Source organism: Phodopus roborovskii, unplaced genomic scaffold (assembly GCF_943737965.1).
Source record: "Phodopus roborovskii unplaced genomic scaffold, PHOROB, whole genome shotgun sequence".
Taxonomy (NCBI): Eukaryota; Metazoa; Chordata; class Mammalia; order Rodentia; family Cricetidae; genus Phodopus; species Phodopus roborovskii.
In genome coordinates, this window is record NW_026125281.1 from 14,830,990 (window position 1) to 14,858,501 (window position 27,512).

General features: G+C 42.0%; 1 protein-coding gene across 1 annotated transcript; it reads right to left on the reverse strand.

The window, feature by feature from the left end:
* Positions 1-1,640: 1,640 nt before the first annotated feature.
* Positions 1,641-25,895, reverse strand: Ubxn2b (UBX domain protein 2B). The gene is made up of 8 exons (XM_051197449.1): positions 25,776-25,895; positions 22,764-22,867; positions 16,675-16,825; positions 15,288-15,371; positions 14,406-14,515; positions 10,821-10,958; positions 6,178-6,339; positions 1,641-4,829 (listed from the first exon to the last, which is right to left on the reverse strand). The coding sequence occupies exons 1-8, from the start codon at positions 25,857-25,859 to the stop codon at positions 4,667-4,669; spliced, it is 996 nt and encodes a 331-aa protein (XP_051053406.1). The 5' UTR covers positions 25,860-25,895; the 3' UTR covers positions 1,641-4,666.
* Between the last annotated feature and the right edge of the window lie 1,617 nt (positions 25,896-27,512).

The window sequence follows — 27,512 nt, forward strand, 5'->3', positions numbered from 1 at the left end:
TTCCTATGTAAACATTTGTCTGAAGGAAAGGAGGTCATCACGTCCACCCTGTCTAAAGAGCACGCTCCCCGGTGGCTATCTGCTGTAAGCCACACAGGCCATTGTTCCAGGCTATGTAAACACAGAGGTACACATACATGTATTCACATATGCATCTGGGCTTTTATAAGCTCTTTAATTGAAATTAGAGGACACAATATTTTACAGATTATACAAACTTTTTCAGCTTTTGGCAATTTTAACCAAATATGCATGTATTAACGTGGTTACAAACTGTCAAGGGGAAAACTGAACCCACCTTATTATAATACACTTTATGCCGATGTTTTCAGAAATGCACAGGGTCAAACAGCCAGGAGGCACCTGAATCTGTTTGTGTGGTAGAATAAAAACAGAAACACTGGCAGGAAACTCAGGCAACACTGCCTTAGCTCAGGCCCTCTCCGCCACTGAACAAGGGGCAATTAAGCCATATGAAAAGGGCTCAAGTTCAAAGTAACCCAGTCAACCAGTGAAATCAAAGAGCACATCAAGGATAATTTTAAAGCATAGTCAACGAGTTTCTATGAAAACATTCTTTGTAGGCAGATACTGCTAACTTTTTTTTTTTTTTTTAACCTCATAATCATTTAAAACGACTGTCCTCAGATACTGATCTGACTACTCACTGTGCCTCCTGGCTCTGTGACGATGCATTTAAAAAGTTACAGTAGAAATGGATCCTCTGTAAAGGCTATAATATCCACGAAAATACTTGTCATCATGGGGGCATTCAGTTGTTGTCCTAACACACTTCAGTCTTTTGGAAGTCTATTATACACAAAATGGCAGTCATTTTTTTTAAGCATTTGCATTTATAGGTTCTTAAACTGATAAGAAAGCTAAAAGAAAAATTCAAAATAATTTTTCAAGGCTTGGATATTTTTTTCGGTTTTTAAGACAGGTAATAATGCCCTTTTATTTACAACGATTAAAGTAGTATTAATCCATTTTGTGTGTGTGCTGGACACACACACACACACACACACACACACACACACACACACACACACAAAATGGAAGCCTGTGTATGTGCCTAGAGGCCTGAGGTCGACACCACAGGTTTTCCTTGTTGTTCTTGTTGAACCCGAAGCTTTTCCATTTAGTCTAGTTAGCCCTGTGCTACAGAGGTCCCCTTGGCCTGCCACATGCTGAGACTGGAGGCGGCCACCAGCCTGCTAGGCTTTCCGTGGGTCAGGCTTTCCGTGGATCTGGGCCAGTGGTCTTCACCTCTGCTGACTCCATCCCTCTAGCCTCTAGCCCTTATTTTGCACCATCTGAAAGGCAGTTTATCTTTTTTTTTTTTTTTTTTTTTTTAAGGTGTGTCACACTGTGTAGCCCAGGCTGGCCCCTAGGTCACAGATATCTTTCCTTAGGTCTGAAGTAGTGATGTCAGGCATGTGTGTCCACAGATGGCTTTGGTAATCTTTTTGAACTTCAGCTGTTATCCACATTGTGTTTAACAAAGAAAAAAGGAGCAGGGCTGGGCATGTATTGTGAGGGAAAAGATTCTGAAGTATATATATATATATACATATATATATATATATATATATGTGTGTGTGTGTGTGTGTGTGTGTGTGTGTGTGTGTGTGTGTGTGTGGTTGAGAAAAATTCTCCATAGAGATCTTGTAGTAACACTAGCAGTATTCAAAATCTTAGCTCACAGGTAACTCTGGCTTTTAATCCCAGTACTCAAGAGGCAGAGACAGGCAGATCTCTGTGAGTTTAAGGCCAGTATAGTCTACATAATGAGTGCCTGACCAGCCAGGAACAAACAGTGAGACCCTGTCTTAAGAAAACAGAACAAAACAAAACATAAATTCCAGCTCATTCCTTGCAATAACCAGAGACCTCTAGGTGCCCCACAGCACATCCTAGCCAACCAGGAGGGACAATTCCAGCTTTGGATTACATATAGCCTCAGTGTGGAGGCTAAGGCAATTTTGAGGACAATGGCAGAAGAGCCCAGGCTGCCTTATTCAGACTGTCAGCAGAACAGGCTAGTGCTGGAGAGTGGTCTGAAGGGAGTTAAGACTTGATAGAGAAAACCTAAACCACCAGAGTATCTAAGTGGCCATGAACAGTCTTTGGAATGCGATGCCACTAAGAGCCCTGCTGCTGAGGGCTCAGAGAGTGACGAAGCCACTGATGGAAAACTGAAGTTTGGCTGAGTTGCACAGTTATGTGCAAAGCAGAACTTGTACATGATAACCTTAAGACTAAGCTGGAATTTTCAGGTAAACTTTAGCCTGTTTTATTCTTCCTGGTTGTAGTATATGTTTCATAGAAAATAGAAACACCGTGTGAAAAGGTGATATATAAAAAGCCAGGGCTTAGTGAAATTTTCGGTCTGCCTAATCGACAAGCATTTAAGAAAGGTGTTTTTAAAATGACAATACTGACAGGAAAGCCCGATGTATAGAAACGAGAGTGTGGTGACACAACCCTTTTATAACACAAAGGACTGGGAATGGCTCAGTAGCTGGTGCTGGCCGTGCTGGGTGGGTAGCACAGCTGCCCACAATTCTAGCACAGAGAAGGTAGAGATAGGAAATCCCTGGAGCATGTTAGCCAGACTAGCTGTACCAGTGAGCTCCGGATTTAACTGAGACCCTACCTGAATGGATAGGGTGGGAAGAGATGGAGGAAGGATCCCAACATCTTCAGGCTTTTCCCAAACACACATCTAAACAGGCACACGAGCACACACACCACACATGTAACAAAATGGTTTACATATTCAGTCACAAAAAGGCTCTTGAAGAGATCATGGGTATGACACAGTTCTGTTTTCTCTGAGAAACTAAAAATTAGACATGGGATCATTTCTGTTGGTAGAAAGATGCTGGGAAGAGCTCCTGGTTTAATGGAGCCAATCTCCATGACACACAGGAGATCCTTGAGTTTCTTGACAGACTGTCGCTATTATAATATGAAAGGCACACAGCACAGTATGAGAGGAAGAAACAAGCTGTGTGGCTTCCGTGAAAGGAAGATAATGGAGACAGTCAAAACTCAAGGACTAAGTTACGAGAGCCACACATTAATGTTGGGCCTTAACGGTGATGGGATGTCTGGCTGGATTTGCATGCTCCTTGGTAATCAATATTTCCAGATTAATCTATAGCTGTCCTGACATTTACCTGTGAGCAGATGATTCATTTTTTTGTGTCACAGGCAGAGAGGAAATCTCCACTTAATTTAGATCATCTAAATGACATTTGGGATTTCTGAACCAATGAAAGGCAGATACGGTTTTGGACTGAGTTGGTGTGATACACTGAGATTTCTGAGCACCTCTGAAAGGAGGGCGTGAGTTTATTTGGGTGAATCTCTGAGAGAGTGTGGGCTGTGGGCAGCAACCACATCAATCTTCTCAGTCCCACGAAGGTGTAACTGAAATGGAAAAGAGCAACCCTGAAGGATGGTTAAGGTTACTATCAGTTAGCATTCAGAGATGATCATGTGCGCCCTCTATCATCTTACAGTCCTAGGAAGCTGAGAACACTAATTACAAGGCTCAGAGAGATGCAAGTGCTGGCTGTGAGATGAGGGAGGGATAGCACCGTGGGTAAGGAACACAGGTGGCCTCTGGGGGCTCAGCAGCCAGGGAATGATTCTTTAGAGTCTCTGTACAGTCCTAGCAACACCTTCATTCTAGCACACTAGATCCCAGTTTCATCCTGCACAATTTTAAGATAATAATTCTGTGCACATCAGTCTCAAGTTCTGTATTTTCTTATGTTAATAACAGAAAATCACATGGAAATGGTGACTAATGATGGAATGATGTCTGAGGGAGGATCACACTTTTCTGCTGTTCCTGATACTGTCTGCATCATTCAAGACATGCCTGGATAAGGAAAACACATGCATGTTGCTGGTAAATTTTGCTCCAGTCTCTCAAACTGAGTTCATACACTGAAGAATACATTCTGTTTTGCAATCTACAACGGTGTTTCTATGTATGTCTCCCCTCTTTTATGTCCCCTATTAAAATGTTGAATGAGCCAATGGAAGTGAACAAGGCAGGCTCTGCAAGGACAATAACTTCTTGATTTTAAAGTGCTATTTGTCACGACTTCTCAAGAGCTGATGACTTTTACATCTATTCAATTTAGTTTATGAGTTGTCATTTTATAAAATACAAGGCCAAAATATATTCTGTGACACTAACATAGTTCAAACAATATGTAAAAAGAATACACCAAAATCTTAATTATTATATGATCAAACAATTTCGAACTCCGAGCAGACACTCTGGTATATATATTACAGAAAAGTGATCCGTAGTGGCTACTGGTCATCACTGCATTAAAAAAACTTGAGTGCAAATTTTACCAAATACATTTATCAAAAGGGGTTCTTTCCATTTCATCTGAAAACGTAGTAAGTTGGTTGACCTAGATGTTTACAGCTATCAATATAAGCCAGCCGGGCAACTGAAAATTCAAACATCAAGAGCTGTCCATAGTCTAATTTTATCTAGACAAACACTGGAAGATAGAGCAACAGCAAAAACAGATTTATCTGAATAATAAAAAATAATTTGGTTGTTTTTACCCTAGAAGTATTTTTACTAATATGTACAGCATTACCTATTTCTACATGGGTTGCAGCAGTACTATTTTAGCTGTTGGAGTATCACGGTATTAAGAATATCTGCTTCTTGTAGGGTCACACTTTCATCTGTTAGCTCTTTACTCGGAAACGAAGTCACAAGAATAAAGTCTGTTGTTGCAAATTCAGGACGTGACTGTACTATAAAATCTCGGATATCCAGAACCCTAAGGGGATAAGTAAAAATAGTTTATTGTAACAAGGGCACATTTCCATGCAAACTTTTAGTGAAAATCATTCACACAATAAAAATTATATAATCGCAACTTTAGTTTAGAGGTGCTATAACTTTCTTTAAATTACATTATTTTGATGGGAAAGTTAATCAGATTTTGAAAGAAAGATAATAATTATTGCATAATAATTTATGCAATAAAAATCTTTAAGTGAATTATGTATAAAATAAGTATTAACAATATTGTTATATTAAAAGTATGTCTCATTGCTTTCAAAGTAAAACCTGTTGTCAGCCTAAGCCTCTAAGTCATTTGAGTGGACACTGGGTAGGATTAATCAATCACACACATGTGCGTGGGCACCCATATGTATAAAAGCTAGGTGTAGTAGTATGAGTCTGTAATTCCACCTGTTGGAAGGCTAAGTCAGGATTAATGACTTAAAGGCTAGCCTAGGCTACAGTCACACAGTAAAATCCTATCATTAAAAATAGTAACAAAAGGAGAATTTAAAAACTTACTCTTACATATACCTAGTAACTTAACTACGACCATATGTATGCACACAGGGTCTTATAACCAGTGGAAAATAAAAGCACTATTATGTGCAGGGAAAGTATTTATATTCAGTGAGTATCAAAAAGAATGAAACAGCCTATTAAAGATACTGTACCAACAATACAAACTACTTACACCATGTATTTACATTATGAAGTTGCTAAGCAGAAAGTTCTGATTAAAAAGTTCATAAAATTTGTTTGAGATAATGTCTTGTTATGTAGTTCAGATTTACTTCAAACTTGTACTTGCTTTGAGCTTCCAAATGATGGGATTATAGGTGTGTACTACCATCTTAGTTTACAATATATATATTGTTTGTTTGTTTTGTTTTGTTTTATTTTTTGAATCAGGGTTTCCCTGTGGCTTTGGAGGCTGTCCCAGAACTAGCTCTTGTAGACCAGGTCTCGAACTCACAGAGATCTGCCTGCCTCTGCCTCCTGAGTGCTGGGATTAAAGGCGTGCGCCACCACCACCCAGCTACAATGATCCATATTTTAACTGAGGAAGACTCAATAGGATCACACTATTCTGAATCTGAGTTTACTTGATATAGTGTTAGTTACAATGCATGCAAAACTATAGCTCATATTTTTGAGTTGTCTCAACTTGGACTAACTGGACAACTGACAATGATTATTAGCATCTATTTCATTTACTGTAGGTAGTTCCCATCCCTTTAAATATTCTTTTGTCATCTACTCCTTATGCTCTGTGCAGTTTCCTGTGGGTGAGCAGCAGGACAGGTGCACACAGAGCCCTGGCTGCTGGGCCAGCTTACCGGTGTGTGCTGTTGAATCGCTGAATCAGGCGACTGCCATCTGCCAGCCTGATCTGAACTTTGGTGGTGGGCACTGAATCATCAATAAGAACGGCTGCATTAAGTATTGATTTATCCTCTTCTTCTGGGGAAGAAGGCGTACTGACGATTTCAGGTGTAAGGCTAAGAAAGAAGAATTTCAGAATCAGAGCACAGACTGAGTACGTAGGACACAGGACACACAGAAGGTGCCAAGACTCAGCTCTTCAGTCAGCTGCGCCGTTATCCCTTGGAGGACTTCCCTAGCAGGACCATACTTCCTTCCGGTTTTCTCTACCGCTTTTGGCCTCTTTAATTATATTCAAAGTAGTGCGTGCCTATAATTCCTACTTATTAACCCCAGACCTCTCAGAAGCCTAGTTGCACATTTTCTCCAACTTCGTCTCTGAACTTTCTCACACTGTTTACCACATGGTTCAGGGAGAAATAAGAAACCAGAGACTTACTGTCAGCATGCCAAGAGTATAAAGAAAATAGACTCCAAATCCCAACTATGTCCTAACTGGATACACTTGCGGAAGAACACCCACCTAGTCTAATTCAGTAGGACTGTATTCCGTCATGCATTTATTATCCCAAGATGTCCCTCAGTATAATGCCGAGAACAAAGAACTCAAAAGTTACTTTTGCTTATATAATCAGAACCAAACTGTTACTTTAAAACATTGTCAATACTATCTAAAAAACAACTGACTTAAGTAGATACTGCTTGACTTTGAAGATACCCCATGGAAGGCCTCACCCTCTCTGGGGACTTGAAAGGGGATGGGATGGGATGGGGGTTGGGGGGTCAGGGGAGGAGGGGAGGAAGAGGGAACTGGGATTAACATGTAAAACAAGCTTGTTTTAAATTTAAATATATATATATGTATACATACATACATACATACATACATATATATATATATGACATTGCTTTGCAAAAGAGAAACAGCTTCAAGCCATTAGTGAGAAATGAAATTTTACACATTTGTCACATTTATTCATTTTTCACATAAATTCTCACTGAAGCTTACTAGACAAAACACCTTACCATTAGATCTTGATTACTAGTGACTTGATTGGTTTAATAGCATCTAATATCAGGATGATCGGACACAAACTAAACGTTATTGTGAAAAGAGCTCTTTCAAGAGTAAAACAAATTTAACCAAATTTCCTTAGCATCTTAAGGAGTTTTTACATCATTGTTTATTCCCCCATATACTAAGATTTCAGGACCTCATGTGTTACTTTATAAAGTGCCTGCTATGAGCATAAGGCAACGACTCTTACTTCCATCCAAACTTTCTCCCAAACTGCCATATGGCAAGATAGTAAAGTTAACCAATCTTTATAGAAAACACTTGCCTGCCTGCCTTTTCCTCACCTCTAGATTTAGAACAAATCTGAGAAAATAACATGGTAAAAATACACAGGAGAAAACATATTAAATGATTGATGCTGAAGGAAATTCTTCACGTTCCAAACTGTAGCCGGAAGCAGTTGCATTGTCAAGACTAGCACACGGGGGAGAGGGATGAAAACCCAGATAGGAGGTGAAAGACCCCAGAAGTTCTTCCCATCGGTACCCATGCACACACATGACCAACAGTGGCCCTGAGCCATCCATCCCCATTGGTCTGAGTCCTGCTCTGGTGGAAGAGAACTGGTCTGTTGTGCAGATTAACCCCAAGACACGAGGGCATTTCAAGTTTGGTTTCCTCACCACCTAAAGGAGGCTACTGAGAAACGAGAAAGCTGACTTGGCTCTGTCCCATGACACAGAGCTACAGCATAATGGTGTTCCATCGTCTAATATCTTCTCTCTAAGGAAAACTCTGAGGAGGCAGGCAAGCTTCTTCTGAAACAAGAATGAAGTATGGAGAGGAAGGGACCCTCAGTAGAAAGCGCCTGATGTGTTCCCTTGTAAGAAGCAAGTGTGTAAAAATGAGTTATTTACAAGCTGGAGTGGGTGGGACTCTCAGAACAGTTCTGGCAGCTGCACCAGGGAAAACTCTGAGTGAGAGGTGGACAGAACCCTGTCCCAGGACGGCTGGGGACTGGTGAGCGGGCACTGTGTTTTCTCTCTACACCCAGCGCTTACTGTCAAAGCCATCTTCTTTGCCATTTAAGCTTCCCCATTCTTCCTTCTTCTGAGGCAGTGTCTCACTCAGTGGCCAGGTTGAGCCTCACAATTGCTGGGACTACAGCAGTGCACAGCAACCCCCCCCTCCCCTCCCCCCCCCCCCCGGTCAACCATCACACTGCAGTGACCGTTTCTTAAAAAGATTATTTTTCTGTGTACCAGTTTTGCCTACATTTATGTATATGCACTACGAGCATGCCTTGTGCCTGTGGAGGTCAGAGAAGGCATCGTTTCCTTTGAATCTGGATTTAGACATGGCTGTGCTCTCCCCAAATGGGTACTGGGAACCAAACCAGGCCTACTGTAAGAGCAGCACCTACTTGTAACCACTGGCCCATCTCTGCAGCCCGCTACAGTAACATTTTCATATGCTGTTTTTATTTTAAGGTTCATTAAAACAATTTACACAAAGACTTTTAAAAAAAGCAGGAAGAAAGGATGTGAACTGAGATTCCCTCAGACTGCTGTAAGTTTACAGGACGATGACTCAGGAATGTCAAGGTAACATCATCATCGGCCAGAGAGTCTCTGAAGCCAAAGAAACTTGCTTGAGGTGATGCAGGAGCAGGAGGAGGGCTGAGGGGGAGGCAGGGAGCATCTGGGATCAGCCCTATGGGATCCAGGGGGCCCAGAACTGCCTGCTCTGCAGGGCTGACACTGGATGCAGTCCCCGCTGCATGGGGCAGAAGATCCGGTGGCTGTAGTGAGGTGCGCAGAACTAGCAGGAAAAGGAAGGCAGGCCAGAGGAGCTACTTGGCATTAGACAAGAGCTTTCCTGAGACGAGGGACCAGCTTGAAACTGACCTCAGATCCAGTGCCAGATGACCAAGTGGCGAGCAGAATCTCATCAATTAAACAGCACACAGACACAAAGAATTATCTATTCAAGTTGCGTCATTTATCATTATACAGTTCAAAACCCCTGGCAAATGTCACTGTCAGTCTGTCCTTCCTGCCAGCAAAAGACTGACATTGCCTAGATTTTTTTTTTTTTTTTTTGGTTTGGGCTCAACTCCAGCTCAACTCAGGATGTCCTACCATTTGAAATGGGCATCTGTCACCCATAACTCCCTTATTTCTATTTACTTGTACATCACAGGAAGACTTGGCTCACTTCTACCTGTACGCTGTTTGTAATTAGATACTGCCTACGGACAAAAACGGAATCTTTTTGTATTTGTACTTACATTAAGTAGTTGCCTGGAGCTCTTGGAAAATGAAAACTGTGAAGCTTCTATCTTAGTAGGTTTTAGTTTCAATTTATTTCCTTCCTTCCTTTTCTTCCTGTTTTGGTACCAGGGATCAAACCTTAATATAGTTCTTAATGTAAATATCTAATGTAAAACATAGCAAGCAATTCTTTAGAGAATATAATATTCGATTAAACATGAGTTTATGTGCACCGAGTCACATCACATTAACATGCCAGTGATAATTTTCTGTATATTAAAACTAACCAATTCCCTTTTCCATTCTGAGCCAAGGTCAAGCTCTTGTAGCCCGGGGCAGAAACAGTGTGAGTATATAGCCGAGACTGGATAGAAGGCTGAGGGTGACTGTGACAGCCTGTCCCTCCTGCCTTTACCTCCTTAGTGCTAGGAATACAGGTGTGGACCACCAGGCCAGGTTTGTAGTGCTGGACTGAACCTAAGCACTGCTTACACAACACAGAAAATCGCCAAAACCAACAGTGAAGCACACTGTTCCTCCCTACTGGATACATCCACTCAAGGTGTAAGGTAGTCTATCCAGTGCTTTCTCCAATCAGCAACACTTTAGACTTCCTGCTTTGAAGCTGTGTGATTGGAAGCAGAAATGAAAGGACACGCACACACAAAGAACAGAAAAACACACAGACTCAATACTGGGGAACAGAGGGGGCTGGTAGGACAGGGAGGACGGCAGTGTGCAGGGGGACACGCTCAAAGCACTATGCATCTAGACCTACATGCAAGTGCCCAGAACCAAACCAGAAAACATGGCCCAGTAGTGAAAAGCGCATGCGCCGGAGTGCTTGGGCTGGGTCTCACTCTAGTCATTCCCTAGCTCAATCACACCTTGGGTAAACGACTTATCCCCCTCCCACCAAATAACTTGTTTTTTAAATGGAATAATACGTATTCATATATTAAAAGACTGTGTTTTAAAAGATTTACTTTCAATTTTAATTATACGGGTATATGCCTATGCGCAGGCACCCATGGATGCTGGAGTTATGGGTAGTTGCAAGCTGCACAGGATAGGTAAGAGCAACGTGTATTTAAGGAGCTGCTATCTAATGAGTAAGGAGGACTGATCTCTGGGTACTTGCTACTAATATTATTATTATCCAAGTTGCATACCTAATTCCAGCAGGAAGGCCTTTATAGCTCATATTTCAGTTTTTACTTCACAAGTCTTTTTTATTTTTTATTTTCAAAAAAAAAAAATCTCATTTTGAGCAAAGAGAGAGTTTTTCTCAGTAAAGGAACTTTACCTTCCAAGTTTTTGCCCTTCTCCACTGAAAGCTTTGAATCGCAGTCTGGGTTTTACGTACTCTTGGTCTTGATGGTCTTCCATATCCAGACTCACTTGGCTGCCATGGACCAGGCGCTGAAGCTCAAGGGGAATCTCTCTTAAAAGGAGGGACAGAAGGTTTTAGTTAAGATCATTGAAAAGAACACCATCCCACCGAAGTGACCGTAATTAAATCATGAGCTACATGCTAACAAAAATTTCCATGGTGATTTTAGAGACCATGTAGTTCAAGGTACCTCACACTTTTCAAACTTCTATACTTTAAATGTAGGAGTGTCTATATGTCTATATGTAACACATCTGTGTACCATGTGCATGCCTGGTGCCCTTGGAGGATAAAGCCCAAGGGACTGGCGATACAGAGGTTGTAAAGCACCATGTGGATGTTGGTCCCCTGGGAAAGCAGCCAGTGCTGAGCCATCTCTTCTAGCCTGTCACACTGTTCTGTAGTGACTCTTACATTGAAATGTTTTGGTGGTCACATGACTTTGGGGTATACGTAGAAAGCCAAGTTATAAGGCAGCAATTGATACTTAAATTTGCACAAGAAAATTCCTATAAGGCTTCAAAGTTAATTCAAATATTTTTGTTCGTTTCTCTGAAATAGGGTCTCACTGTGGCCCAGGCTAGGCTGGAGTTCAGTATATAGGCCAGGCTAGTTGCAAACCCACAGCAATCCTCCTCTTTTAGAGCCTCAAGTATTGGGAGTCTGCACATATTTATTTCTCATGTCCCTGGGGAGCTGTGCAAACTGATGTTTTGGTGTTTCTGAGGATCAGGTGACTGGTGAGCATGGACAAATTTCAGTACGAGGGGCAGGGACTGTGTGACATGGCCACAGCAGAGTCATCTTTTTTTTTTTTTTTTTTTTAAAATTGTTTTAGGTCACAGAAGAACAGATGAGTGACTTGGCTGCCAGATGAACGGCTCCACCCCCTAGGTTCTGTTCCCAAAGACCCATGCCATAGCCCCTGCCCTCAAAGCTCATCACCTGACCCACTTCCAGGCCCTGTCCCAACCCCAGCAGACTTCTGCTGCTCAGGCATGGGCCACACCAGTCAGAAGGACAGAGTCACCAGAAGACCAGCCCCCAACTTTGACAGAGAGCCCCTACTAGATCAGAGGTCATGCCAGCCACAAGAACTCCAGGACACAAAGACCAGAAGACCAAAGAGGAAATGGAAGCCAGGGAACAAAATACCCATCCAAACAAGACATACTTAGAAATCAGCACTTAGAAATATATGGGCTGGAGGGTTAGCTCAGCCCTTAAAGGCTGGGCTCACAACCATAAATATAAGAAAGCAGCACCTAGACCTATAGTCATCCCAAACCCAGATGCTTAAATGCCAGTGTAAGAACACAATCAATAACAGACAGGGCTATATGGTACGACGCGAGCCCGCAATCCTATGACACTAAGATCTGAATGTTCCAACACAGCAGAAAAACAAAACAAAACAAACAAACAAACAAAAAGAAAACTTTATGAAGATGATAGAGATCCTTAAAGAGGAGAGAAAAAAAAAAAACCCCTCAAAGAAATAGAGGACAAGACAACAAAAACAAAAAAACAAACAGGTGAAGGAAACTATTCAAGACCTAAAAGTTGAAATGAAAGCAATAAAGAACACATAAACATCAGGAATTCTGGAAATGGAAAATCTGGGTAAGCAAACATAAACTAAAGACATAAGCATAACCAACAGAATTCAAGAGATGGAAGAGAGAATCTCAGGTATAGAGAATATGATAGAAGAAATAGGAACATCAGTCAAAGAAAATGTTGTATCTAAAAAGCTAACACCAAACATCCAGGAAATATAGGGCGTTGCGAAAAGACCAAACCTGAGAATAATAGGAATAGAAGAGAAGAATCCCAGCCTGAAAACCAGAAGATACATTTAACAAAATCACAGAAAAAATTTTCTTAACCCCCAAAAGTACTTATAAAAGTACAAGAAGCTTACAGAATACTAAACAGATTGGCCCGGAAAGAAAGTCCTCTTGCCATATAATAATCAAAGCACTAAACATACAGAATAAAGAAAGAGTATTAAAAGCTGCAAAGGAAAAAGGCCAAGTAACAAGGCAGATCTATCAGACTTAACATCTGATTTCTCAGTAGAGATTCTAAAATACAGAAAGGCCTGGAAAGATGCTTTGCAGACTCTAAGAGCTCACAGATGCTAACCCAGACTAGTATAGCCAGCAAAACTTTCAATCACCATAGATGGATAAACCAAGATATTTCATGAAAAAGTCAAAATTAAACATTATCTATCCACACAACCATCTCTACAGAAGGTACTAGAAGGAAAACTCCAACCCAAGTAGGTTAACAACAACCTCAAAAACACAGGCAATAAGTAATCTCATGCCAGCAAAACCCCAAAACAAGGAAACACACACACACACACACACACACACACACACACACACACACACACACCTACTACTACCACCACCAACAAAATAAGAATTAAAAATTATTAGTCATTAATATCTCTCAATATCAATGGACTCAGTTCCCCCCCCCCCCCAAAAAAAAGACACGAGATAACAGAATAAATACAAAAACAGGATCCATCCAGCAGCTGCATACAAGAAACACATCCCAAGCAGGCAGTAAAACCTGGCAGCTTTGGCCACAGGATTTTAGCTTTACAGTTGTAAAGGATACAGGAATACAGGCGTCAAAGAACTGCAGGTGAGGGTGGAGAGGAGAGAGAGAGAGAGAGAGAGAGAGAGAGAGAGAGAGAGAGAGAGAGAGAGAGAGAGAGCGCACAATGTTGGAAATATTCAAATTTGAATACTTCCCAGCTGGTAGAAGTTTTGGAAAGGGTCAGAATGTGTGGCTTTGGAGGAGGTATGCCACTCTATTCCCAGCTGACTCTCTGTCTCATGCCTATAGATCAGATTAAATTCTCAACTATAGCTTGAGCGCTATGGCTGCCTACAGCCATGTTTTCAGTCATGATCATGGACTCACCCTCTGAAACTGTATACCCCATTAAATGTTTTCAATTATAAATTGCCTTGGTCATGTTTTGTCATGGCATCTTGTCAACAGCAAAGCAGGACAGAGGCTTAATGGTTAGGTACATAGATGCTATTCAAGTTATTAATATATTTCTTCTAGAGCAAAGACCAGTGTCATCATATTTAAAAGGGGTACAATCATCCAATGTCCTTTCTCCTCAAAGACCTCCTCAAGTCACTTATGTAATATGTTACAGTAACTAATTCTGGAAAGCTAGTAGTGTGTACTGAACAGTTCAAAATAGAAATAGGGCCTGGGAGACAAGATACTTGGTCAAATAGTTGTCAGAGAGGCATGACAACTTGACCTCAAATCTCCAGGGAACCCATGTAACAAGGCTGGGTGTGGTGGTGTGTGCTGACATCTCGGCACTGAGGCAGAGGCCCCTGGGGCTCAGCGACCAGCCAGCCTGTACATATATGCAGTCACAGGAACATGCATTCACATATTCAAAATAGTTCCATTCAACATTAAAAAGAGAACACAAATAATTCATCTTACCCTCTCTTAACAGATTCCAAAAACTGCGCATTTGCTGGGTCATTGTAAGGTCTCAATTCTCCATCATCTAAGCTGAAACCATTGCTCCACAGCTTCAGCAATATCTGAACCTTTGGAGACAGGGGGAAAGGGGAAGAATTCATCTCCAAACAGTTTTAAGTTTCAATGTTATAGCTCTCAACTTACTACCTGATTAATTTATCTTAAAACACAGAGATACTTGTTTTCGTCAAAAAATAAACCAGTGTGTCCATGTGTTCCCTTAGCAGGTGTATTTTTAGCTTAGCCCATTGATAGTAGCGGGAAATATTAATGTTCCTCAGCAATCACTGAGGAAACGGCAGTGCGAAGACAGACTCCACTTGGTACCCGTGACTCACTCTGCTCATCCACACCTAAATCTCTTTAGCTCCACAGCTTAAACATTCACACCAGGGGCAAGGCAGACTGTCCAAGAAACGGTCAATATCTAAAATAAATGTACAATTTTAACATTTCCCAAAGCAACAGAAATGATTTCAAATGTTCTTATAATTTCATTCATATTGTATTATAAAAGAATATAATTTTCCAAAAAAAAAAAAAACAACCCGGAAGCACATGCCTTTATTCCCAGCATTCAGGAGGCAGAGGCAGTCTGCTCTACAGTGTGAGTGTCAGGGAGCCAGAGCTACACAGAGAAACCCTGTCCCAAAAAACAATTCTCTCTCTCTCCCTCTCTCCCTCCAATACAGCAATAGAAATACTGTGACTGGTATTTTAACTCATGCTTTAACAACTAATGAGTTAGACTGTATTCATAGTATCAACTGTTAATTCACAAAGGGGAAAAACAGTATCAACTAGAGGTGAATGCATAAACATTTTGGTGACTGTACCTACATCTTGCAGCTGATTTTCTCCATAGATATACTCTGACCGCTTACAGAACGAACTGCCCAATCTGTATCCTCCACCTGTAAATGACTGAAATACATGGTAAATGGGTTAAGAGTTCACTATGGCTTATAGTCAAAGTCTTATTCATATACTTGATATTTCAAAACTGGACGAAAAATTACTGGCCAGATTCACATTGACTAGGAAAATATATTAAGTTATAAACAAGTATATATGAGAAGTTAAATGTCTTTTCACATAAACATTAGTAACTCAAAATGTGAAATAACTTAGTTTGATCCCCAGAAGCCACATGGTAGGAGAGAACAGACTCGTGCAATCTGTCCTCTGACTGCCACATGTGGGTTGTGGATATGTGTGCACATGAGCACACACACAATAAATAATTGTTATGACAAAGAATTCTGTATTTTTTATCGGCTTTTACATTTTTTTAATTGAAACAGACATCACTGTCCTCTAGCCCCTCCCACAGCCCCACTCTCAGACTGGTAGCCTCTTTTGCATTATTGTTACATACATCCATGTATGTAAATACCTATCTCATACTGAATGTTTTTGGTGGTGGTGTGTATACGGTTTCAGGGCTGATCACTCTGATTTGGATAGCCAGTAAGAGGTTCATCTCCCTCTCCCAGCAGTCAGCAGTTGCCTGTAGTTCTCAGGGGTGTGACCACATGTAATTTTCGCCCTTCCATGTTAACATGTCCACTGAAACTTCCAGTCTTGTTTATGCATCCATTTCCAGGGCTGTTTCACAGTTGGCTTCCTGGTGTTCTGGTCCTTACAGACTTCTGCTCCCTCTTCCGAGATACTCCCTGAGCCACAGAAGCAGGAGCTGTGATGCTGATGTCTCTGCTGAGGCTTCCCTGTGACCTGTTGATGTCTGCACTGCGTCCGCTTGTGGTTTCCTGTGATGGCCTCCATTTTAAACTGTTTGCTTAGCTACAGTAAGTCAGTTATGGTCACAATTTTATCTTAACTACATCAAGTCAGCTACGATAATACTTTTGAGCTTGCTATTCTGAACACACAGTCTTCAGGTAGGATAATCTGAGGAGAAATGGCTATTCTTTTAATTACCATTTGTATCACAAATGTGCTTTAAATTACAAACTTCCTTTGTTCCACATACTAAGTCAATGCCATACTTTTCTTACAGAATTGGAGAGCGTGGGAATGTTAAATCGACCTCAAGGCTTGACAGAAGGAAGTTTTCCAGAAGCTGCCACATACTGAAACTGAAGTTTCACGGAGAACAGTCATTCTCAACAACAGGTGCCAAAAAGACTGCACATATTTTACCACGACACATGTCCAAGTACCTCTCAACTTCCCCGAAACAGTACAGTTTTAAGACGGCACTGACCTTAGGCTTGTCATCACTTGACGATCTTGCGGCGTCGTTTAGAGGGACGGCCCCGTGTTCCCTTGCCTCTTTGAAAAGTTCATTCACAATTTTCCCCGTTGGAGGTTGAACTACATGTAATCCACCATATTCCTGTTCACCTGAGTAAAGCCTTTAAACATCACAGCTCATAAATAAAAACTCAGAATAGTCATAAACTGCACCAAAATAAGAAGCTACAACATCATATGGAATAACTTTTATTCATAAGGAAGTACCCCCTGGTTCTTCAGACATATTTAACTTTAAAATGGAACTCAGGCAAAGGCACAGCAGGGGACAGTTTGTAACCCTTCTGAGTGTGTGGAGAGTCTGACAACTGGAGGCCTTTTTCCTCCCTCAACTCTGGGTGACTGCTTGTGGCTTCCTATTCCACAGACCAAGCCCTTCTCCTGTGGTGGGCAGCACTGCCGAGCACCAGAGGCTTTTCTTGTCCCGTGTGGCCACACAATGAAGGGTTATTCTTCGGGAGAAAGACCTATGACATTGCAATTGCCAGCGTGAATGGATAACTTCATGTATTCCTTATGTAGTAACTAGGATCTGCCCTGACTAACTCCATAACGCCTACGAAGCATACATTTCCATTCACCTAGGACTAATATTCTAATCTTTCATGACCAATTTTCCTGCCCAGGATATCAGAAAACGTAATCAATGAGGCGACACAGAGACTCCCAGTACGAGGTGACAAGGGTGTACTTCTTATTCTTTCACACCTTCTACTCCAGTTCCCAATTCACAGTAACTCACAAAGCAACAGTGGAAACCAACCGCAGCAGCCCTGCACAAGGAACACAGGTTCCCTTTAAGGGTTTCTCCTTAAACTGGCAAGTGAGGTAGAGGAACTGGCGGCTCTCATCCCCTGCAAGCGAAAGGAAGTCTACATGCACACAAGTGTGTACACAGCAGAGCCCCGCTACTGCTGTGGAGGGGCGCCACCCCATCAGCGTCACTGAGCAGATTACAACCCACAAAGCATTCTTCCCATGCTTGAGAGAGAGAGAGAAAGAGAGAGAGAGAGAGAGAGAGAGAGAGAGGGGACGGGGGACGGGGACGGGGACGTGTGCAGCAATCAGATCAGGGAAGAAACGGCCTGCCTGTCTCTGAGATAAGTGCAGTGTTGGAGAGGAGGAACTGGCTAGCAGATGGCCTCAGGAAACTGTGACAAACAGGACAGCAGAACCAAGCTTCCTGCCATGTTTGCCCCAGTATAGTCTCTTCCCTCCCCGACTCAGGTCCACAAGCTGGCAAAGTGCATGATCCTGCCTATCCGTCTTGGAGACAAAGACCTGAGAAAATTGGCCATAGGGGGGGAAAAATTACCAATGTGTTATGGCCTCCCCTAAGATCACGCAGCGCTTCTTGGAGCAGCCTCACTGTTTGGACTTTGATAGTCAGTCAATCCACCGGGAACTGACCACTGCATGTTGTTGCATAAGGGAGAAGCCGATCCTCATGTCTTCCCATGGGATTCCCTTTCCCCATTGCTCTGCAGTGGTTGGCATCTTTGTCAGAGCCAACAGCCCTCTGCAAGGGTGCAAGACTCAGTGCTCCAGTCTTGCTTCGCTGCAGCTCTGGTAAAAGGCATCACACAAGGCTTCTAGCCGTTCTTTGTGAGGCAGGACCAAGAGCATCTACAGCTCCCGCAGTAATATTTCCCACTTCCGCTTTCTCACTTCCCAGGGAACTTTGTTTTCCCCTGACCTTTCCCAAAGGCAACACTGTTTGTCCCTCTGTGCAGTGGGTTCCAACCATGCCTTTTTTGTTTTTTAACTAAGTTTCCTTTTTTCCCTTTTCCACAACCAGATGTTGATGCCCTTGCCTTTTGTTCTCGTCTTATATGAAACGCATCTGATCAGTATTTATCTACTCCCACCGCAACCTCTGAAATGACTTGAAGATGAGATTTCACCTCCTTTTAAAAACTTTTCTTCCATTCTCCCACCATGCAACTCAAGCACACCTCAAACTTACGGTTTTCCTACCTCAGTCATGCATGTGCTAGTATTATAAGCACACTCCATCATGCCTAACTTTCTCTTCCTTTGTTTGACTGGTAGGTTGGGGCAGGAGTGAGATGGTCTCATGTATAGGAGGCTGGCCTTGAACTCAACTATATAGCTGACACTGACGTTCAGCCTCAAATGGTCCTGCATTTATCTTCCCAGTGTTGGGTATATGGATACGTGACACCATGATGTCTGGCCCTAACGTAACTGACATTTTAAAAGTTTGTAGACCTTAAAAAATAAAGTACCTACTGAATAGTTCAGCATGAATGAAGCCCACTCAGCTCCATGCTGAATCCCTGTGGTCAGCAAGCACAACCCTCCCACAGGTCCTTTCCTACTAGTGCCCTGTGGTCCTTGTCATAAAGTTTCTATAGCCACGTTTTAGAAAGCACTAGAGCAAATCCACCCTCTCTCCTTCATTCTAGCGTAATCATTTAATTTTACTTCTTGCCACTTAGGTTATCCCCAGCTAGGTTGTGTCTGTCTTTTCTCCCATTGTTGTAACTTTCCATTTGTTTCCTAAAGGGATATATTTTTTCCTAAAATGATTCATAGTTAATATTACCAAAGGGCAAATATATTTCATTCAATTCTTATAACTAAATGATCCCCATTTTCCAGATGAGAAAACAGGCTAGGGGAGGTCAATCACACACACACACAAGCAAGCACGCACACACCCAGGGGGCGGGGAACGCAAGCACGCTGAGAGGCATCTACTTTTAGAGGCAGAGGTCTTGTCACCACAGCTCCTTCTCGCTGAATGAACTTTAATGCACACTAGCATTTCAGTGACTTTTAGACGAATGAAACATAATAATAGGGGCCAGCTGCAAAATGAACGTGTAAGTCCTCTCACTCAAAGTACACTAAGGAGACAAGCACTGGGCCCAGCAGAGGGCCTCCTAAGTGTAGAGACTTGTGATATGTCCATAAGGCTCCACCTGGCCGTGCTTACCCAGAATCTCTCTATCTGTAACGCTCTGCCCTGTCCTGCCCTTCCACACGTTTGCGTCCATGCCTCTTTGTCCCTGCCTTTGGGGTTTACTTAGACTTTAGCAACCGTTTAAGGCCTATGCTAGGCATATTGCACAGTTCATGTTATTTAATTCTCAGTACAGCGCTACATAAATAATGATCTCTAGAGGACATGCCGAAATCAGCTGCTGGTACACAACCTCTCATGAGTGAATCTGGCAATGAAGCTGTCGGACTGTCCTGAAAGGTTTTCTACAGATTACACACTTCTCATAGGTTAAACACATGAACAATATTATGTCTAATATTTTTGAAAATGAAAATTCGTTGGTGTTTTATTTAGCTCCTACAGACCACAAGCAAACTGGGGGAGGAAAGGGTTTATTACATTATACAGGGGTTATCCATTGCCGAGGGGAGTAATGGCAGGAACCTGGAGGTCAGAACTGAAGCAGGAGAAATGCTACTCACTAGCTTGCTCTCTGTGGTTTACTCAACACACTGTCTTATACACCCTAAGACCATCTGCCCAGGGGTGGCACCTCCCACATGGGCTGGATCACCCCCACGTAATTCATTAATCAATTAAATGCTCCCACAGACGTGCCTATAGGCCAGTCAGATGGAGGCAATCTCTCAACTGAGAGCCCTCTTCCAGGAGACTCCAGCTTATGTTACACATTGATACCCTGAAAGTCACAGGACAAAATGATTTCTAATACTGACCTAGGAGGAGGACATGATAATTAGCAGCTGCCTGTATAAGGTAAAAGTGGACACAGCGAACAGGGCAAACGTTCTCACTGAATGTAATGCAGGGCAGGATGAACTGTTGTAGGAAATGTTGAAATAGAATCATGTTAGAAAAGACTGCCAATGATCTTTGTATACACTGTATCTGAAGCGATTAAACAGTCTCAGTATCAGATGAATTTAAAGAACTCATCTTTTTGAATGGTAAACAATTCTTGAGGCCAAACTTGAGGCAAAAAGTCTTTATAATAACAATATTACTGGTTGGAGAGCTATAGCTCAGTAGTAGAAGCATATGGTTAATATATGTGGAATACTACTTTTAATCTATGACACTCCCAAACAAAACAAACAATGGAGCATTATCAAATTAAAACTACTAACAACAAAATTTTTCAGATGGCATAAGTGAATTAATCCACTGAAAAAAGTTCTAGGGACTGAACCCTCAGCTTTGCATATGGTAGGCAACTACCACTGAGCCACAAACTGGCTTGAACCTCCTTGGCAGCCTAGGAGGACTTTGAACTCCCGATCACAGAATTAACAAATGAAGCACAAGGAAAATATTTACATGCCAATCTCGAAAGAATTCAAATATTAGGTTTACTGCACTGAAAGCAACTAAGTCATTCTCATGAGCTCAAACTAGGGAGCCAAAGGCTGAACACTGCAATACTGAATGAGTAAAACTTAGGTATAGCAACACATGAAGTACTTCAAAAACTGTATTTTTGAGGGGATATATACATTAAGGGGGTAACTAAAATATTACACACATCTCTGTCTACTCATACATCTAGCAAGTGAGAATTAAGTGGAAGGATAGTATGGTCAAACCATGCCGAGATACCAACCTGCTATTACAAAGACACACTGTACCTGATAATGCAGTGATGTGGTGGTCAGCACCTTAACCAAGTGAGCATATCACCAAGAGTGGGGGACTTGGAATTCTATGGCTCCTGATGTGACATAATAAAAAGCAGACAGTGTCACTTATCTAGTACTCTTGACAAACATGTTTAACAAGAAGCTAATTATGAGGAAACTGTGATCTAGAATGTGGGATATTTTGAGACATCTGGTGTATACTTTTTTTAAAAAGTGAATGTAATAAACTTTAGATTATATGGGTGAGTTAAAAACAGATTAAAAACAAAAAAAAAAAAAAAAAAAAAAAAAAAGGAAGAGAGCATGCCCCGCAGTCAGAACTCAACACGGGAAAACTCAAATGCAATGAGTGGTCTCTAGCTGGGTCCCCAAGTCCCCAGAGGTGACTGGAAGAAGTGAGGCCATGGCACCACTGCTAATTTTTAAGTTATACTTTGTTACTTAGGTTATATACTTTATTCTTAGGGCGTGCACAATAAGATATCTAGAAGCCAGTGCCATGAGGGTATCATTTGCTTTCAGTCAGTTGACTGAAAAAGAGACAGCATGTGTGAGTAAGGACCATGCTATGACACATTAACAACTGGTGAGTAAGAGTGAGATATTTAATGATACTGATTTGTTTTCCTAACCTTTGCATTTCCTATGGGCTTTATAATTTTTAAAAGAAGATGTAGGGAAGAAACTATAAGGATTTTTTTTTCTTATCATTCAAGTATAGGAAGATATATCATTTTTCTGTCCCCTACAAAAAGAATGTGAGGTTACAAAAACCTAATGTCCACTTAATTTTTCTACTTCTAATACAGTTACATTTTTTTTGAGAATGAGAGATAATGAGAAAATTCAAGTTTGCTCTCCAAAGTAATACTAGAAAAATCAATAAAAATAGTCACAATACAATCTATGTGGTTCTTGTCTTCTAAACCTCTACTGGTCTGTTGTTTTTATATTGAGAGATTTTTAATGACAACAAATACATCCAGGAAGTCACATCTAGGTATCACATCACAGAAACTTGCAGATTTACAGATTCTTCAGTGGGGGAATAAAGACACACAGGCCCCCGCGCAAGGCGGTGAGAGACCCGCTGGCTCTCAACTCACAGACTGTACATGGGTGCTGCTTTAGAAGGAGAGGGCCTGCACATTTCAGCAGAGCTCAGTGAGCCTGAGGACAAGCATTAAAGAGCCATCATGTCTGAGAGAACAGGATTTCATACGGTGCCTATGATAATAATACCAGATACCAAGGTAATTCTTCAAAAGTTTCTTTTTGCTGACCATAAAAATTTTACAATAGTACCTCCATATCTATCTTTTAAAAAAATTAAAAAAATCCTCAAGGTCGCTTAAAATAGTTTAGGCTCAGAGGCTAAACGGTAGGTAGATCTCTGGAAGCAACACTCACCGTTGTGGCAATGTTCTCGGGCTCTTAAAGGCTGTGGCAGTAGATCTGTCAGGCTTGGAAGACTTGCGTTCTGCTTCATCTTCGTACAATCCTGCCAAGGCCAACTATACATAACGATAGGCTTGTTACTCAGTTAGCAATGGAAATAGACTTTCAGACGGCATTAACAATCTCCTATGAAAAAACAAGGCTGTTGTCTCAAAAGATGCTGTCTTTCCAAAACAAGCTAACTCCTGGGATCTCACAGTATTCAATTATACAAACTGTTATGATAAGTCTTTTAATTAACTATTCAACAGTTTCAAAAACTGAGTTTGGCAATGCAATGGTTTCACATTTGGACCTGTGTAACTTCAAGGTTTTAAAGAATTTTTGAGGGCAGTTCACGATATTACAAATTTCTCTAAATCAATCTTATAATATAATTTTGCTTTACCATTTCCAAGACCCAAGAACATAAAACAAGTTCAAAAGCATTGCTTAAAAGTCTGTCACACATAAATTTCATCAAGTTCAGGGAGAAGATCTAAACAAATGAGACAATGAATTAAATGTAGGTTTTAATAATTTATAAATCGATAAAGCAAATTTACATATTGCAGATATATAGCTGGATAGCTTCTAAATAAAGTAAAAATATATTTGTCCTTGATACAGAATTTAAAATACTAATCTAATTATTACAGGGTTTTTTTTGTTTGTTTGTTTTGTTTTGTTTTTATTTATTTATTTTTTCCCCCTTTCTACTTTTGCTATTTGGGGCAATAGTTAAAAATTTTCAGCTAGGCATCATGGTATCTGCCTTTAATCCCTGCTCTTGGGAGGCAGAAGCAGGAAGATGCCTGTGATTTCTGAGGCCAGCCTTGTCGACACAGTGAGTTCGAGGACTGTCAGGACTGTGTAGAGAGACCCTGTGTAGAGAGACCCTGTGTAGAGAGGCCCTGTGTAGAGAGGCCCTGTGTAGAGAGACCCTGTGTAGAGAGACCCTGTGTAGAGAGACCCTGTGTAGAGAGGCCCTGTGTAGAGAGGCCCTGTGTAGAGAGGCCCTGTGTAGAGAGGCCCTGTGTAGAGAGGCCCTGTGTAGAGAGACCCTGTGTAGAGAGACCCTGTGTAGAGAGACCCAAAAGCGTTCCCTTGCCACTCCCCACTGGCTATTCAGCCTGTATGATCATGATCTTTGGGCTCCCACCCGCTTGACAATCAAACAAGCCCTCTCCTTCACCAAGCAACTATCTCTGTGTATTCTTTCCTCAGAAGGAGAAGAAGAATAAATAACTGAGGCGAAATTAGCCAGTCAATTTCCAGGGCTGAGAACTGAACCAAGGCAAAGCCTCTTGCATGTTAGACAACCACTCTATTACCCAGCAACATCCCCTGGCCAATGAAGATTCCATAGACCTTTGAATGAACATATTTAAAACACACACTCAAGACACCTAGAAGCTATTTTTTTCTTTTCCTAATTGTTTTTTATTCCTCCTTCATCCTCTCTCTCACAGAAATTCACCAACTTGTGAATTTCTAAACTGGCAATTTCCCTAGAAATGCAAATCAATGGCACTGACCTCTTAAGAAATGAATTAAAAATTTTTTTACATAGATCATATTTTTTGAAACTAAAATATTACTCCACCATGCCCCCCTTCTTCCCTCCCATGTTTATACACCCCCCCTTTTTCTCTGTCAGCTGGGTCCAAGCCTTAGGCACTTACTGTGTACGTTTTTGTGTCTTTAAATACCTACCAGAATTCTTGCCAACATCAGTTGAAAGGTTAATGTACTAAAGCATGGCATGCCCATCTCATCGTTACAAGGTCTCATTTTTAAAATGACACTGCTTATGTGAGTGTCCTTGTTTTAACCCTCTTCCAACAGTTAAGCAGCTCCCCCTCCAAGGCTTGTCTCCAGGTCCCTGCCCTGCTTGAGTTCCTATCCCTACTTCCTTTGATGATGAACAGTGATGTGGAAGTGTAAGCCAAATAAAACCCTTTCCTCCCCAAGTTGCTCTGGTCATGGAATTTCATCATTGCAATAGTAATCCTCACTAAGACAACTAGTTAAGTGGCTTCAGGGTCACCTGTAATCAATCAATGCCCAATACCATTATAACTTCGCATTGGTTTGGTCTATTAAAGCTAGTTTACAAGTCTGTTTCAAATCTGTGGTCTTTCACAAAATTTAATACCATACAACAGCATCCACTACTACTTATGGATTTGATGTCTTATTTATCTCCAAATTGTCCAAAGCTTGAACACAAAGTTATAATAGAAAGTGGTCAGTATATCTGGTTGAAGAATGAAGATCTGCTATTAAAAAAGTATTCTGTAAATGTTTGAGAATTTAGGCTCATTTATTCTTACCTATAACTCCTAACCTACATTTAATTGTTGAATTTTATCAGTGATCTGTTGAGGAGATACAACAAAACCTAAAATGAGCAAGTAGTGTTAGCATCTGATAAAAGAGCATTTAGTGGACAAGTATTCAGCTAACGCCAATGTCACAACGTATGGAGTTTTATTTCTGGTACACTGTTTTATGGATTACCTCTTACAAGCAGGCTGTAACCACAGACCGAACTGTTTTAAGCTCTCGCCTGTAAAAACGCAAGCTTTTTAATACGGGGAGGTGGGGGGAGAAACTGCTTTTAATGTATAAGTCTTCGAATCTGAAAGCCCATCCAAGAGAACAGATCAACATGCATTATTTTTAAGTTACTTTTTAAGTGATGGCTGACTTGTCACTGGCCATGGTAACTCTCCAGAAGGCAGGCGGCATCAACCGGGGGCCACCCAGGCGGCCCCGCAAAATGACATTCCAAACAGCTAAGCTTGGTGGCCCGTGCACGGCGAAGGGGACCCAGGTGCTGGCTCTGCGGCCCGGGCACCGGATTCCACGCCCCCCACCCCGCAATGCGCCTCGGGGAGAGACCCTGGTCCATCATTCATCCTCGGGCGAGGCACGGCGCGCGCCCTCCCGCCCGCCGCCCGCGCGCTCCTGCCTCCGCACCTGCAAGTCCCGCGCACTCGGGGGCCGCGGCCTCGAGGACCCCCTCTCCTGCTCCTCCGGCTCCGCGCGGCCGCCCTCCGCCATCTTCCGCCCGCTCTCGGCGCCCGCCCACCTGCCCGCCCCGGGCTCGCGACTTCCGGGATGGTTGCTTAGCGACCGCGGGAGGGGCGGGGCTTGCCGCCTTAGGTCAGGCCGCGCCCCTCTCCTGGGCCAGGCTGCGGGCGCTCGCTGGGGGCTGGCGGTGCAGCCGACGCTCCAGCCTTTGTCTGCATCCCCGCCGCTCGCTCGTTGTCTGATGCCCTGGCGGTCCCACAGCACCGCGCAGCGTTGACTTGCGGGCTCCTTTAACGCCGCAGCTTCACCTCGCAAGTCTTGGTCGAATCTCTCAGTTTCCCTTAGCGAGGATTGGAGGGTGCATCCGTCCCTCCGCGTGGGACCGTATGGAGGAAGAGGAGGAACACAGCAATGAAAATGGAGACTCTTAAGCCATCTTATTTCCTCACACCCTCTTCCCCCATCCCCCATCCCCTACCCTCCCTGCAGGCTTGACTAGTCCCGGGCACTTACAACCCTGCAAGGACTGACAAGGTCGGGAAAAAAAGAAGTCCAGTACGAGAAGAAACTTAAAAGCTCGTGTTTAAGTGTAAAGGAAAGACATAAACAGTTAACAATAAATCTGTAAATAAGCTTTGCAAAGAGTTTATGGGAGACCTGTATGTGAGTGGAGAATATACTCTATTGGTACCTGCTGTGTGCACCGTGCTGGGTACCAGCCTACAGTGTGCTTGCTGCCTTGGCATGTTCTCGAAAAAAGCAGATTTGTACCAGCTAGAGAAGTTGAAACTGAGAAGTCTATAACAGACTTTATAGAATTTAACCCACACCCTAGCCACTTTTGCAAGATGGCCACTGGTATGAAAATACATCCACATAGGCCTTCTTCAGGTTAGTATGAAGACACTAGTCACATGGAAAAAAAAATGTTTCAATAAACTCTGTACCCTTTTCTTCTATGAATCTACTCGGTTTCAGTCTCAGGCCCAGCTGAGACTCTGAGGGTAAAGGAAGACATCCCCCTCCCCCAGTTTAATATATTCCACATGTATTGCTGAGGATGTACCGATGTATTTGAGCAAATCAAATGGTAAATTCACCTTGTAGTAACTAGCAATACAAAATACCACACCTTGCAGTGCTGTCCTGATATTCTTAATACACAGTCTGCCTTAAAAGGTCCCATTACTTACTTCTTTGACAAGAAATAACCCAGAGAGCCAATACCTTTTAATGTGGAGCCTTGAAGAAGTAATTCCCACAGACCTTGGACCAATAAGGACAAGTAAAGATGTGTTCTAAGACACAGATACTGGAAATGTCTCACTTAGCATGTCAGAAAAATAGTACATGGTTGTTTAGCAATGGGAAAACATGATTATGAGGTGGTCAGAAGAGACCTAGATTGGAGATGTAGGTGTAAGTTAGATCCTAAAGAAATGAAATGAATCAGTGAACATCCTCATCCGATATAGACAACCCCAACTTCACAACTTAAGTAAAATACATTATGCATGGAATTGTACTTATGCTGAGCATCACCGAGGTCAGGATCAGAAATGTCTTTGTTCCATCTGTTGAAAGATTTTTATCTTGTTTCTAAACTGTTCCAAAGAATGGAGTCTATTTACCCTTGGTGATTTCCATGGCTTGCAGACACCATGTATATTCCCTACAGTAGCC

Coding starts and splice junctions, on each gene's coding strand:
- Ubxn2b (XM_051197449.1), bottom strand. CDS start 25,859: ATGGCGGAGGGCGGCCGCGCGGAGCCGGAGGAGCAGGAGAGGGGGTCC. Junction 16,826..22,763: donor CCGAGAACATTGCCACAACG/GTGAGTGTTGCT, acceptor TGATGTTTAAAG/GCTTTACTCAGGTGAACAGG. Junction 4,830..6,177: donor CGATTCAACAGCACACACCG/GTAAGCTGGCCC, acceptor TTATCCCCTTAG/GGTTCTGGATATCCGAGATT.